The 15,341-nt window shown below is 51.8% G+C and overlaps 1 protein-coding gene across 5 annotated transcripts in view; it reads left to right on the forward strand.

Moving 5' to 3' along the window:
• The window catches only part of LOC128337819 (T-box-containing protein TBX6L-like), a 34,646-nt gene continuing 19,305 nt past the window's right edge, over positions 1-15,341 (forward strand). For 2 of the 5 annotated variants that reach the window (XM_053279207.1, XM_053279208.1), the window contains exons 1-3: positions 8,777-8,928; positions 12,790-12,907; positions 13,339-13,441. In XM_053279207.1, the coding sequence (XP_053135182.1) occupies positions 8,805-8,928; positions 12,790-12,907; positions 13,339-13,441 (345 nt within the window). In that variant the 5' untranslated portion in view covers positions 8,777-8,804. Of the gene's footprint in view, positions 4,174-8,776; positions 8,929-12,789; positions 12,908-13,338; positions 13,442-15,341 lie in introns of those variants that run through there. The other 3 variants (XM_053279209.1, XM_053279205.1, XM_053279206.1) reach the window with 3 other exon arrangements.

The following is a 15,341-nucleotide window of genomic DNA, read 5'->3' on the forward strand; positions in this document are numbered from 1 at the left end:
GTAAGCCATCTGTCAGGTTTGTGGTAGCAGATTTCTGCTCTTCGTGGGGTTGCACTCCAAGGCCCTTTCCAACTTTAACTTTCTTCCTTCAGTCCCTGAATAAGAGGGAAGAGAACCTTCCAAACTCTTAATTTGTTCCTCAAAGAACAATTTAAGCAGCAGTTTTAAAAAAATCTAGGAATAAAAGAGACTTTTGCAAGCCTAATGCCAATATCCTGCTTATGCTGAGGATAATTCCACCTCGCTGGGAAGCATTTTCCTTAGACAAATCAAGCCATTCAATTATATCGTTTAGAACTTATTTGTGTTCCTCAAGATATTTTTGTTCTCAAAACTGCAGGTTCAGAACAGCTTCTCTTGATTGGTGTTCAGGATATTGACCAGGCCCCTTCTCAAGAAAAACGATCAGGCATGTATTTCAGTTTTCCTTATTTGAGAGACGAATGCAGATCCACACACAAACACGGGAAGGCCTGAGTATTGGGGGCTGCCACAAGAGCTTTGGATCTCTTGTTGAAACCGCTCTTGAATCTTGTCTGAATCTCATCCCCTTCTGGCCGAGATGGGGATGGGATTTCCCCTCTCTTTCATCTCAGGCAATGCCTGGCAGGGGCGCTCCAGAGGTTGATTCCATCAGGAACTTTGGGTCCTTCAAAGGCTGGCGAGGGGAGAGGCGGGGCGGCTTTTCTTGAGCCCCTGAGAGCACCTTGTGTGTCTGCATTACCCAGATTATGGGTAGTCTCTATCCACTAAAGAGAATGAACATTCAGAGTAAGTCTAACATTCCTTTTCCAAGCTCCTGGGGGCCCTTGGAGGTGACCCTCTTTTCTTTGGGGGGAAATGGATGGAGTTTTGCTCAACATGGCCTCATTGAGGGTTCTGTGCACCAAAAGGTGGGGTTTAGTTTTGCCCCCCAGCCCCTTCTCCAGCCACCAATGCTGCTTTTGCTAAAAGTGAAGCCAAACTTCCTCTTGTGTTTCTGGTGACACTCCAAGAGGTGTAGGCCCAGAATGAACATAGTGGTCCCCCCTGTTAAAAATCAGTGCAAGGCAACAATATTATAAGGCAAAATCTAAATACCAAGATGCAATAAGACAAAAGCAAAACTTAAAACCAACCCATCTAGTTTAACTGAGATTGACATTGCTCAGAGATTTTAAGGAGATTTTCCTGCCTCGGGAGAAGCTGGGCCTCAGGGAAGGAAAGAGACGAGGACTCTTTGGTGCCTTCTCTGTCTTAATTGAGAGGGAATGACCATCTTTTCCTCAGCTCTCAGGATTGATCTGTGCAATTAGAGGTTTGTGCCCTGGAGTATGAGAGGTCTCGATTAGACGTTTGGCTGGCTTTTTACAAAGCACCGCTTAAGAAAACTGTAACCTTAAAGGGAAGTTGGCCATAAATGTCTACCAGGTCAATATGTATTGAACAATTAAAAGCTCTTCTTTCTCGCACACACACACACGCACACACGCACACACACAACTCAGTACTGGTGTCAGAATTAAAATCAAGTTGAAAAGTTAAATGTTCTAGAAGCAGTTAGTGTGTCCTCCTCACCCTTTTTCCCAACTTCTCTTGAAGTCACTGGCAGCGGCTTCTCCAAGGTTGCAAGCAGGAGTCTCTCTCAGCCCTATCTTGGAGATGCCGCCGGTGGGGGGACTTGGAACCTTCTTCACGCAAGCAGGCAGGTGCTCTTCCCAGAGTGGCCCCATCCCCTAAGGGGAATATCTTATAGTGCTCACGCATGTAGTCTCCCATTCAAATGCAAACCAGGATGGACCCTGCTCAGCAAAGCAGACCATTCATGTTTGCTTCCACAAGACCAGCTCTCCTCCCATGGCATTGCTAGGTACTTAAAATATGCGGGTCACAGGTCCACAGCCCCCCCCCGATAATTACACCCAATCAAATCTCGCCCCCCAAGAATAACCACATATGTTTTTTAAAGTATCTAATAATATAATCCAGCACCTCTGAAGGTGGAAGCAGCGGCTAGGGGCTCTCTCCTCTGCTCTCTGCCTTCACTGCTGCAAGTCCTTTATGGAAAAGGCCATGGTGGGTGATGAGATTTGAGGCTCTGAGCAATTCATTGGGGTTGCCTATGCCCCATGGGCCGTGCCCTAGTGACGTCACTGAGCGGAAGGCTTCCATCATAGGAACATAGGAAGCTGCCATATACTGAGTCAGACCCTTGGTCTGTCAAGCTCAGTATTGTCTACCCAGACTGGCAGCGGCTTCTCCCAGGTTGCAGGCAGGAATCTCTCTCTCAGCCCTGTCTTGGAGATGCTGCCAGGGAGGGAACCTGGAACCTCAGATGCTCTTCTCAGAGCGGCTCCATCCCCTAAGAAGGGGAATATCTTCCAGTGCTCCCACTTCTAGTCTCCCATTCATATGCAAGCAGGGCGGACCCTGCTTAGCTAAGGGGACAAGTCAGGCTTGCTATCCCAAGACCAGCTCTCCTCTCCATCAGAACCTCCAGGCTTCTTAATGCTTAACTTGCACCCGGTTTCGCTTTAAGACGTTTCCGCCCACCAGTTCCAGAGCAGTGAAGGCACTTTGCTGCTTGGGTGGGCTCCCAGTAGATGGTGCTGGTGCCGTTCGCCCGACTCCCGCACCAGCTAATAAGCCAGCAGACTTCGTGAGTTTGCTGAAGGAGAGCTCAGTGGTAATAGCTCCCTAACAGGTACCTAATAGCAGCCCAGGGACTCACAATGCCAGGATTTAAACAGGGAGCAAGATCTTTGGAAGACGTGCTTTCTTGCCATGGGGTGTCTGGGCAATATACCCCTAGTCTTATCCATGGAGGTGGAAGCAGAGCCAACTTGTCTCTCTGGGCTGCAAATTTTCCCCTGTCTCAACACTCCAGCTCTCCCTCCCTCAGGGCCCCCCCAGGGAGCTTTCAAGGCTTGTGTATTGGAGGGCATTAAGCCACCAATGCAAAGCTCCTTCTCCAGTCACAACAGGGGCATCCCACCTCCAGAACTAGCCAGGCCCTCATTCTAGCAAGCCCCCAGTTTTGTTTCCCCCCCCCCTTTTAAAAAGCAATTGATAGTCAAAGGAAGGCAGGAGAGCAGAGCAAATGGACGGTGTCTCCAGCCTCCTACCGATGCATTACTACTTAATGGGGTAATAAATCCAAAGTGTAGCAGCCACTGGGTGAAGTTTGTAATGAGACCCATTTGTAGCCTTAATGGGAAGCTGGCAAGGGTGTTTTATCGCCTTAACAAAACGCCTGGCGTTTGCAGGGCTGGATTATGACACGCTGAGGCCCTAAGTGATGTTGGGCTTAAAAGGCCCCATAGCATTACCCCACCCCCCCAAAAAAGTATTATTCTAGCAAATAGGACAATGGACAGAAATAATAAAGCTTTGTTTTTACTTGGCAAAGATGCAACAAACAACTAATAATTAACAAGACCAGGTATCTTGCCATAAGCCTATTTGCATTTAGGAATAGCTTTAAATGACAATACAAATTGAGTCTTTTTTTTTTTAATTCAGAGGGCCCTCATGATGTAAGGCCCTAAACTGTGTACTTAGCTTGTGCCTAAATCTGACACTGGGTGTTTGCATTCAGGACAAGATGTCACCACACTATAAAAAGGATTACAAAAACCAGAACCTGGCTTCAAAGGGCCTAAAGAGGAGGGCTCTTTTTCGGAAGGCAAAGCCATGCCTTATGCACTCCAGGATATACTGCCTCTGGAGATGGAGGCTCCACCATCCACCTGGCTTGTCATAGATTAAGAGCCACAGACAGACCTCTCCTCCTCCTCCTGGAATGAATTCGCTCTTCTGACTTAATGACCAGTGCCACATCTTGTAGGAAATTAGTCCTGTCCTGAATCTCCTGCAAAGTGAAGAAAGCTCAAGGATATAGGAAGCTGCCATATACTGAGTCAGACCCTTGGTCCATCTAGCTCAGTATTGTCTACACAGACTGGCAGCAGGTTCTCCAAGGTTGCAGGCAGGAGTCTCTCTCAGCCTTGCCTGAAGATGCTGCCAGGGATGGAAATCTGCATGCGGATCCGAGACTGTTTTTGCCCCACCCTCTGTGCTTTTCATTGTCAGAGTAGCACAGATTTAGCCAGAGAACACTGGATGAGGCTGATTCCTCTGAACACCAAGGCCCAAAGATGAAGACCCCCTACAAATGAGTCGGTCTGATCCAAGGTAAGCATGAACTTGCTCTGGAGCAATTCTAAGGGTAACGGAATCATTCACGTGACCACATTCTCAGTGTAGCCAAAAGCAGATTTTCAAGTTTGTACCTCTATATACCCATTGGCAAGAGAACCTATTATGGAGAGTTCCTGCAACATGTAAAATGTGTCAGTAACTGGATCAGAAACAATCTCTGATCCAGACGTAGTCGGCATGTTGTGAAGTCGACCACACAAGCGCTGAGCAATCTTGGGCCGGCTAGCCACACTAGCAAGCCGGAGGTTGCTGGTTCGAATCCCCGCTGGTATGTTTCCCAGACATGCTGAAATGCAGTACGAGGCATCATCTCATACTGCACAGGAGATGGCAATGGGAAACTCCTCCAAAGACAGCCGCAGGGCTCTGGGGTCGCCAGAGATGGCGGCACACTTTACTTAGGCACACAAGCTGTTGTGGTGTGAGCCTGGAAAGCGAGAAAGAAGGCTGCGTGTTGGCTCTGCTGGGTGCTTGCAACGGAGGCACCTCTGCGCTGTGCCTCTTGGGCTTGCGGGTGGCCCTCCCTCTGCTCCGCTGCAGTCTGCGGGGCCCGCTTGCCGCAGCTCTTCTCAGCCCCACGGCAGGCAGACCCCCCTGGCCCCTTCCGGTCCTCCCTCCAAAGCCAACCCCCCCACCCCCGGCGACCTGCTGCTCTGCTTGGGACCAGGCGGGTGAGCCCTGAAGAGGACTTGGCTCTCTGTGGCCCGATGCTGCTGCTCGCTCTCCTCCCTGGAGAACTATTCAGAGGCTCTTTGAGAAGAGCTGTCGATAAGCTCTGCTGCGGCGCGAAAGTGAAATAGGCCCCTGGGCCACCCTTAATGGCTGCTGCTCTTAATACGATGCCCCCCCACACACACCAGAGAGACCACATCAGGAGCTGTAAAACGTGCCTCCCGCCCCAAGCAGGAGTGAGGTGCGCAGGGCCCTCCCGAGGTGGAGGAATCGGGGCCTCTTTGCTGCCCCTGCACAGAATCCTGCCCCTGTCAGCAGCGGGATGGGAGGAGGAGGGGAGGGTGGTTGGTGGGCCCGGAGAGGGAGAGGGGGGCACTGGGCATTGCGGACCAGTCCCAAGTAAGGAGCCCATCTTCCTGCTGCAGGTCCTCCCAGGTCTGTCTCTAAGGGCTTCCTCGGGCAGCCTTGCCCATCAGGGGCACCCAGGAGCGGCTGGCAGCTGGCTTCTCTCTCGCTTTTCTCTCTCTCGCTTTTCTCTCTTTTGCTTTCCCCCCTCTTTCCCTCGCCATCTCCCCTCCCTTTTCCTCTCACTCCCCCCCGTCCCCCCCCCATATTCACACACATACACACACTCTCTCTCTTTCTCCAGGGGAGCATCTTCAATAAGTGCCAGCGACCCTTTGCTAAGCAGGGCCTGCCTGGTCTACATTTGAATGGGAAACCACATGTGAGCACTGGAAGATATTCCCCTGTTGGGGATGGGGGCCCCTCTGGGAAGAGCACCTGCCTGCTTGCATGCAGAAGGCCCCAAGTCCCCCCCCCCCTGGCTGAGAGAGATTCCCGCCTGCAGCCTTGGAGAAGCCGCTGCCAGTCTGTGTAGACCGTCCTGAGCTAGATCATGGACCAAGGGTCTGACTCAGTAGAAGGCAGCTTCCTAGGCTCCTGTGCACTGTGCAGGTCTGAAGGGGGTGGGGGGAGCCTTCCGCGTGGCTCCCAGCTTTTCCACGCAGCCCCATAAGTGGAAGCCAAGTTGGCTCCCAGGAGAGAGGGCTTGCACAGAGCTCTTGCCCGTGGTCTCCCCAGCGGCATATCTGGTGGGCCACTGTGCGAAACAGGATGCTGGACTAGATGGGCCTTCTTGGGCCTGATCCAGCGGGGCGGTTCTTATGGAGGGAACCTCATCAGCCTGAGCCCCTAAATGGCTCTTGGAAAGGAAGGTGCCCTTGCTGCTGCCCCCCAGCATTGCTTTCCAGTCTCAGGAGGAGGATGCAAGCAGGCCAGGTAGAGAGGGAGGCGTCAGCCTTCCCCGCTCCAGAAAAACAAGGCAGGCCTGAGGAAGGGGGTGGTGGCGCAGAGCTTGAAAGAGGGCCTGTTTGGTGCTGCTGGATGCTCCCCAGGGGTGTCAAGTGGCTGTGAAGTGCTTCTCTTCTTCTCTCCCTGCTGCTAAGTAGTCAGGAAGGGAGAGGGGTTAGGGGAGGGGGAGGGGGGAGAGAAAAGCCACCAGACGGAGAGGCAAAGTTGTTCCCCGAGTGCTTTGCCTTTAAGAACATCACTGAAGAGCAGCCCTGCTGGATCAGGCCCAAGGCCTATACGGTCCAGCATCCTGTTTTGCACAGTGGCCCACCAGATGCCTCTGGGGAGCCCACAGGCAAGAGATGAAGGCCTGCCCTCTCTCCTGCGGTTGCTCCCCTGCAACTGGGATTCAGAGGCATCCTGCCTCTGAGGTTGGAGGTGGCCCATAGCCGCCAGACTAGCAGCCATTGATAGACCTCTCCTCCGTGAATTAGTCTAAGCCCCTTTTAAAGCCATCCAAGCTGGTGGCCATCCCCACATCTCGTGGCAAAGAATTCCATAGATTAGTTGTGCGCTGCGTGAAAAATTGCTTCCTTCCGTTGCTCCTGGATTTCCAGGCAACCAGTTTCGCAAATGCTCTTCGGACAGCCAGGTAGAACCAGAGGCTCTTGACGTTTCCCAACATCACCTTCATTTATTATAAACTGCCCAGAGATGTAAGTTTGGGGCAGCATACAAATATGTTAAATAAATTAAATTCTGAATCCGCACCGTCCCCTTTTTCTTCCTGTCTGCTGTTTTCTGAGGGTCTCAAGGCTAGGGCTACATAACTTGGGCCTTCCTGCCCCTTACTATTGGCCCCTGTGGCAGGGGATGATGGAAGTTGTAGTCCAACAGCTGGAGGTTCGAAAATGGGCAGCTCTTCGGCAAGACCCAGAAGGAGCCGCAGACAGAGGAAACCACTGGACTGGTACACATGGACACGTCACGCTGCCGCTGCCTGAGACACGTGTTCTTCTGAACCAGGCCAATCTACTGGAGGAACCGGCAAAAGTCTTGTGGCCCCTGCAAGACCCACAGCAGAGGCTTGGGTGGGCTACAGTCCAGTTGAGCAAGTGAATGAAGGGAGATCTTCGCTAGGCAGGTAGACAGAGAAGAGCCATGGAAAATGTCCAGCGATTTACCTGCTTCCTGGGGATTTCACTTCATACACCTGATGAAATAGACAAGGCCCCAAAAGCTTCGGCTACCATAAATGCAGTAGCCTTGAAGGTTCCACAGGACTCTTAGCAGTTCTTGTGGCTGCAGACGAACATGGTGTCGTCTCTCCTCAGAACAAGGGCCTCTGCCATCCAGGGTTCCTCTATTTCCCCCCCATCTGTGTGCAGTATAAAGACCGTGTGCACTTGCATCGGAATGGAGTCTTCCTGATTCATCCTGAGTGGGATATGAAATGAACAGACATTTTAAAAACGTGTGTGTGTGTGTGCGCGCGCGCATGCGCACGCCTTAGAGGAAGACTGGTGCAATCCATGGAGGTCGGACACATGTGTCCCCCCCCCCCCCCCCGTGCTGGATATAGATTAAAATTAACTGAGAATCTTGTGGCATTTTCAAGACAAATATTTATCGCAGCATGGACCTTCCATGGACTGGAGCCTGCCTGCCTGCTTCATCAGCTGCAAGAAAGCTTATCTCTCAGTCAATGTGTGTGCGGTCTTCCAAATGCCACAACAAGACTCTTGGTTGCTTTGGCCTCCTACAGATTCACACGGCCGCCCTTCTGGAGGCTGTTGAGGTGACGAAGGTGGTGCAGCTCAAAGACTGGCAGCCCTCCTGATCTTCTGCTGCATTTGCATCGGTTAATGGTGTTTGCCCATTGTGGGAATAAGGAGAGGAGAGCTGGTCTTGGGGTAGCAAGCCGGACTTGTCCCCTTAGCTAAGGAGGGTCTGCCCTGGTTGCATATGAAAGGGAGACTAGAAGTGTGAGCCCTGGAAGAGATTCCCCTCAGGGATGCTCCATCAGTTGAACCGCAGCCCATCCCCTAAGGGGAATGTCTCCCCGTGCTCCCATATGTAGCCTCCCATCCAAATGCACACCAAGGCAGGCCCTGCTTAGCAAAGGGGACACTTCTTGCTTCCTCCCACAAGCCCGGCAACTTCTCCCTGAGGAGCTACAAACTGTACAGAAGGACAGACTCCTGGCTATCAGAAAATCTACCAATTGGGGATGGACAGAGAGAGAGTGTGTGTGAGAGACCCTGATGGTCTGTCTCCTGCCCAGGGCATTGGCTTGGAGGTGGCTGTGCAGATGACCCCCCCCCGCCCTTCTTCATCTCACAACTTTCCTCCAAGTCCTCCTTTCCTCTCTTTGGTTTAAAGTGCATTAGCAGTAAATCGAGGTGCCTTTATTTCCCCTCTGGGGCTTCCTGTATGTCAAAGCCATGTTAATTCTCTTTGATTCCCCCAGCCCTGGCTGGATGCAGATCCTTCCTCTCTTTGTCCCTTTTGGACATCAAAGGGCTGCCTGGGAGGAGGGCGGAGGGGCCTGGCTGGGCAGAAGCTCCTCCTTCCGTGTTTGCCTTCATAACCCAGAAGCTCACCTTGGCTGGAGGTTGAGCTGTGTGGTGGGGAGTCCCATGTGGAAAGACCCCAGGAGGAGGAGGAGGAGGAGGAAGAAGCAGGTCTGGAGCTGGATGGCCGGGCCTCCCTTGAGTGGAGGGGTCTCTCCTGCTGCTTCTGGCAAGATGCAGGGGGTGTCTGGTAAGTGGCCGTTCTTCCCCTGAGGGCTCTGAGCAAGGATTCCCTCCCTGGCAGCATCTCCAAGGTAGGGCTGAGAGAGAGACTCCTGCCTGCCGCCTTGGAGAAGCCGCTGCCAGTCTGGGAAGACAAGCCCGAGCTGGACGGACCAAGGACTCAGAGGATGGCAGCTTCCCTATGTTGTGCCTTCCTTTCCCAGGGGATGCAGGGTTCTCTGGCCCAGCGGAGGCGCAGGGGACCCAATCCAGGCACCTGTGCAAGACCCACTTTCAGTGAGTGGGAACGGCTGAAGCGCACGGCTATGCCTGAGTCGCCCTGCTCTTCCTTCTCCTCCTCTCCGCTTCACTGCAGTGGGGCTTGCGCAGGAGAACTCCCTGCTGGATTGGGACCAGCTGAGCTTGGAAGAGGCAAAACTCAGCACTAGCCATATTCTGCTAGTCTAGAGGAGCAAAGGTTATTAGGGGAGCAGGGATTTTGCTGGGCATTAAATACTTCTAGAAGGAAGGTAACAGAGGAGAGCAGGTCTGGTGGTCGCAAGCATGACTTGTCCCCTTAGCTAAGCAGGGTCCACCCTGGTTGCATATGAAATGGGAGACTTGATGATGTGTGAGCACTGGAAGAGATTCCCCTCAGGGCAAGATGGAGCCGCTCTGGGAGAGACCCCTGCCTGCAACCTTGGAGAAGCCGCTGCCAGTCCGTGAAGATAATACTGAGCTAGATGGACCAACGGTCTGACTCAGTATATGGCAGCTTCCTATATAATGTCATTAAGGTGACATTAGGGTGAGTGTTCTACCTGCCTGGCTGTACTGCTGCAGCTTTTTCTGGAGTGGAGGTGTCAGTGCGTGAGTGAGACTTCTTTACTCAACAGAGGCCTTTTGAAATTAAATTTATGCTCTAGTGCTCTATTGGACCATCTTGTCCAGTTTTGCTGTGAAGTTCCATTCTGGTGGTTGGGGGAGCGAAGGAAATGTTTTTGAAGGTGCGCTCATGACCCCTCGGAGTTATCGCTGACCCACAGACTGAGGGGCGTTCACACCAACCTGAGGGTCCGCCTAGTCAGGTCAGTAGGGACTCTCCACATATGCACGTCCAGGGAGAAAGTTTCATGCTGCTGCTTCCTCTAGCATCTTCTGTAGTCAAAGGGGGCACACGTCCCAAGTTTGGAGCTGTTCTGGACAGCCCAGCCTGGCCCTCCAGGATCTGTGCCGTCCCTTTTGGGAAGTGGTGGTGCTGGTCTGCTTAAGAGACTGGATTGACTACTCCATCCTTCAGTGGTGACCCAGCCTGGTTGACTGCCAAATTTGCACAGCCAAAGTGCGGGGTGGAGAGCCGGTCCTAGATACTGAGTATGAATTGTCCCCTTTGCTAAGTGGGTCTGCCTTCAAGCAGCCCCAGCTGTGGGGAGAGGCGTGGAGATTTCCCTCCCTGAAGCACACTTAAAAAGAGGTGGTGGTGGTAGTCGTCTGTGTTTTGCAGGTAAACCGTTTGGAAACATTTGTTGAAAAGCGGTATATAAATATTTGTTGTTGTTGTTGAGGCTCTTCTCTGCTTGAGGCTTCTTGTGGGTAGGATGTGGAAAACAGCTGGTTAGGGGAGAAGAGCGGGCCTTGTGGTGAATTGTCCCCTTTGCTAAGCAGTATTTGCCTTGGTTTGCTTTTGGATGGGTGGCTCCACATGAGCGCTGTCTGCTGTAAGATATTCCCCTTGGCGGGTGGGGCTGAGGCTCCGTGGGGAAGCTTCTGCTTGCAAGCAGAAGGTTCCAGGTTCACTCCCTGGAAGCATCTTCAGGTAGGATTAGGAGAAACCCCTACCTGGAACCTTGGGAGGGTTGCTGCCAGTCAGTGTAGTAGACCATACTGAACTAGATGGAGCAAGAGTCTGACTCTCCAAGGCAGCATCCTATGTGAGGGTCAGAGTTATCCTAGAATCGCCTTCCGGGGTCAGCTCACAGTGGTTAAGGGCCAGGGAGAGGCAGGTCTTGGTGTTCAGCCTTGTTGGGTGGGAATGCTTGTCACCCCAAGGGATTTCCCCCAGACCAGGCTGCCCACTCATTTTGATGGGGGATTTGTTTGGCATGTGGGCCGGGCTTGGCTGTTTGCTCTTTTGCTTTACCTGCCCTCTGCGTTTGCATGTGGTGCTCACCTCACACCGCTGGGGCGCTCTGGCTGGGGAGGGCGGCATGCAGCTGTGCCCAGCTGTGTCGGCAGGACGGTTGCATGCATAACATTACTTTGGCCCGCCAGCTGCTGCAGGACTAGCACTCCTGGACTCTGGAATGCTCTCCCGGTGGCTATTTGCACCTCATTCCCCATCTCTGCTTTTAGAAAGCATGTTAAATCTTGGCTTTTCACCCAGGCTTTTATATGATTGTCTCTGCTGTGTATTTTGTATTGTTCTTATACTTGTGTTTTAAATTTTTTAATCAGATTTGTCTTATATTTGTTGCTTTAACTGTTGTCATTTTTTAAATAATCTTGTTTTTAAATTTTGCTGCAAACCGCCTTGGGATTGTTTTAATGAAAGGCGGTATATAAATTTTACAATAAAAAAAAAATAAAAAACAAAAAACAAACAAACTCCCACCAATAGCCCCTGACTATTGCCCCCTGTGACTGGGGATGACAGGGATTTTTTAATACATTTTTACATTTATATCCTACTTTTCCTCTTAAGGAGCTCAGAGCAGGGTACATGGATACGTTTGTTCCGACAACGGCCCTGTGGGGTAGGCTAGATGGAGAGATAAGTCCCTGGCCCAAAGTCACCCACTGAGTTTAAGGGCTGAACGGAGATTTGAACTCGGGTCTCCCTCCCCAGCCCATGTCTGACCACTACACCACACTGGCAAGGAGTCATAATCCAACAGGGCTGAAATTGTGCCGCTGTGCTTTAAAGAAAGGCAGGGCCCCTCCCTGGGTTATGGGGCACCCTAAATTGCTTCTGTGGCTCCGTAGCCCACAGAACCAGCCTAACCCTCACAGGAGCCAGCGTGGTGTCGTGGTTAGAGTGCTGGACTAGGACCGGGGAGACCCGAGTTCAAATCCCCATTCAGCCATGAGACTAGCTGGGTGCCTCTGGGCCAGTCACTTCTCTCTCAGCCTAACCTACTTCACAGGGTTGTTGTGAGGAGAAACCTAAGTATGTAGTGCACTGCTCTGGGCTCCTTGGAGGAAGAGCGGGATATAAAATGTAAAATAAAATAAAAAAATAAAAGCCACAGGGCTGGGGCCCCCTGGATCTCGCTGGCCCCCTCCTGTGGTTGTAATGAATATTGCAGCCCTTCCTGCCAAGAGGCGTTCACATGGAGCTTTTCCTCGGCTTTAGAATTTTGTGTCTGCATCTAGGCAAGTGTGAAAGAGGAGACCAGCTGTCTTGGCTCGGCAGTGAAGTAGCAGCCGGGTGGGAGGCACAGCTGCCCTGCTGGGCTAGCAGGGGGTTGGTTGGTTCCCAGGGCATTTGGGTGGGCAGGTGGAGATTGCTTCAAAGGGGTCTCTGCCAGCGTTCCCTCTAACAGAGATTCCTAGATGTTGACTACAACTCCCAACATCTCCAGCTGCAATAGCCTTTGCTTGGGGATCATGGGAGTTGTAGTTGACAGCATCTGGGAATCCCTGTTAGAAGAAACACTGGTCTCCGCCTTGGAAATGTTGGGAACCCTTGTTCTGAAAGGAGGGGAAATATTAGCTCTCGGAGCCAGGTTCTTTCGCTTCTCTTTCCCCAAAAGATGTTGAGGAATCCAGGGGCTTGCGTTCTGAGAGAGGCAGCTGAGAACCGCGCAGCTGTGTCAGAGAGTAGCTTGCTAGTCTGAATGCAGCTTCTGATTCTCGACAACTGCTTCTGTCTCGCCTTTCCTTTCATAAGACGCAAAAGCTCTACCAGACCCTCATCACAGCTCCATTGTGGTCACCCTGGAGGACGTGGACCTCTGGATGAAATTTCATCAGGTGGGAACAGAGATGATCATCACCAAGTCTGGACGGTGAGCAAAAAGCCTGTGTGTTTGTGTTAGACCTCTCCCCAAGTATCGAAAGCCATCCCTGCAAAAAAGATGCAACGTGCTCGAAGACCATTAAAATATGGCAATGTGATTTACCTTTTAAACTATCCTGCAGTTGTATATGTGAGCGAGACAGAAAGATTGCTGATGGCTAATCAAACGTCAAAAACTTGGCAATGCATATTTTACAAAAACACCCTGTAACTTTAAAATCCAGACATGAAACCCAGTTAGTGAAAACATTAAACACAATGACTGACAAACTGTGCCAGCCTGCACACACTGCATGCACACAAGTTACCCAAATAAATGTCGTGCAGCTGATGTTACATGAGAGCCAGCCCATTCTTTCCAGAAGGCTTACTCTTGTGTAACATGTGTGCATGCCACGGCAATCTTTTCCCCCTTTGCAGGCGGATGTTTCCCCAATGCAAGATCAAAGTCTCTGGCTTGATCCCTTACGCCAAATATCTCATGCTGGTCGATTTTGTGCCGATGGACAACTTCAGGTACAAGGTAAATGCTTTTCCTGGCTGGGCGCACACGATGCATCCAGCCCCCAGCCGGGGGAGAAGGGGCAGTGACCCACCTGCATCAGGGCTCTTTGTGTTCCGTCTCCCCCCCGCCCCGCCCCGCCCCAAAGCAATTTGAATGAGTGACGTGAATGGTTGGCGTGGGGAGGTTTGCATCCTAATTCTACCTAATTCTTGGCCTTTTGGCTAAGATCAAGTGTGTATAATACCTGGGTTAACAGAGAAAGCCGCCTGCTACTGAGTCAGACCCTTGGTCCATCTAGCTCAGTGTTGCCGACACTGACTGGTAGCAGCTCTCCCAGGTTCCAGGCTCCGGAGTCTCTCCCAGCCCTACCCGGAGATGCTGCCAGGGATTGAATCTGGGACCTTCTGCATGCCAAGCAGATGCTCTGCCTCTGAGCTGAGGCTCCATCTTTAGCACTCCGATGTACAGTAGTCACTAATTCAAATGCAATCCAAGATGGACCCTGCTTAGCCGAAGGGGCGCTACCATAAGATCAGCTCTCCTCCCACTCACTTGCAGCCTGTCATAAATGGGAAAGGTGGTAGGAAGTGAGATGTTCCACCTTCCTGCACTGAGCAGCCACCCACTTCCTTTCCTCTCCAAGAGCGGCACCACAGAGCTCTTGGCGTGGCTGCTGCATTTTGCGGTCCAGATGGAAGCTTCCTAGGGAAAGCTGTCCCCGTGTCGCCTGCCCTCTTGTCAGGGTGTCCCCCGTTTCCGATCGCTAAGAGAGGCACTTTTCTGAACCAAAGGGGGGTGAGACATGCCTCTCCCTCCCACCCCCACAAGGTTTCTTGTTGCGTGTCCAAAGCCTCCCCCGCTGTGCTTCTGCCTGAGTCCCTGGTCTGCCCTGTCTCTGCGTAGGGGGCAGGTGATATAGTTCCGGGCACGCCTGATGCAATGGTGTGACAGGAACCCCCCACCTCCACCAGACGCGGATGGGAAGGAAGCCAGGCCAGCGTAGGGGCTCGGGCAGGCAGCTTCCGTAGGGCAGGGGAAGAGATCTGGTCTTGTGGTAGCAAGCATGAATTGCTAAGCAGGGTCTGCCTTGGTTTGTTTTTGGATGGGAGACTACATGGAAGTACTGTCTGCTGTAAGATATTCCCCTTAGGGGATGGGGCTAGAGCACCTTGCTTGCCTGCAGAACGCCCCAGGTTCAATCCCTGGCAGCATCTCCAGGTCGGGCTGGGAGAGACTCCTGCCAGAAACCTTGGAGAGTTGTGGCCAGTCAGTGTAGACTACAACTCCCATCATCCCCAGCTACAATTTATTGTGGCTAGGGATGATGGGAGTTGTAGTTCAGTAACATCTAGTGTAGACTGTACTGAGCTAGATGGGCCAAGGGTCCGATGTGATAGAAGGCCAGGTTTATACCTTCCTAGGTTTCTGTCAGCAGCTTCCTTTTCTAACACCTGTTCATGGCTTGGTTCATCCAGTCCTCACAGTGCACGGTTTGGAAATGAAAAGTGTGGCAGGGGTTGTCAGCCTAGGGCATGCCAGATGATTTTGCCCCCCATGTCCAAAAAGGCAGACTGGAATACCTCCAGGTCTTCATCCAGGGATGGACATGATCAGTGGGAGAAAGTCTGTTCAACAACTAAACTGGTAAACTGGCCAGATCTGCATTTGAATTCAGTTTCAAAGGCTTAATTTGAAAGCTGAGTCCCCTGGGTGTCCTGAGAAATTCTCCTCCCTAGTTTCTGTTCCAGGAGAGACAATGAGAAGCAACTGCCTCAGACTGCAACAGAGAGCAGACGCGTCCAGATCAGGACTATTTCAAAACTAAGCGTTAACTATTTCAAATGCAGCCTTTTAAAAAACCCACATTATTTGTATACAATAGCTTAGTTGTATACAGAGAGAGACCTCCTATGCACAC

This window comes from Hemicordylus capensis, chromosome 15 (assembly GCF_027244095.1).
Source record: "Hemicordylus capensis ecotype Gifberg chromosome 15, rHemCap1.1.pri, whole genome shotgun sequence".
NCBI classification, from domain to species: Eukaryota; Metazoa; Chordata; class Lepidosauria; order Squamata; family Cordylidae; genus Hemicordylus; species Hemicordylus capensis.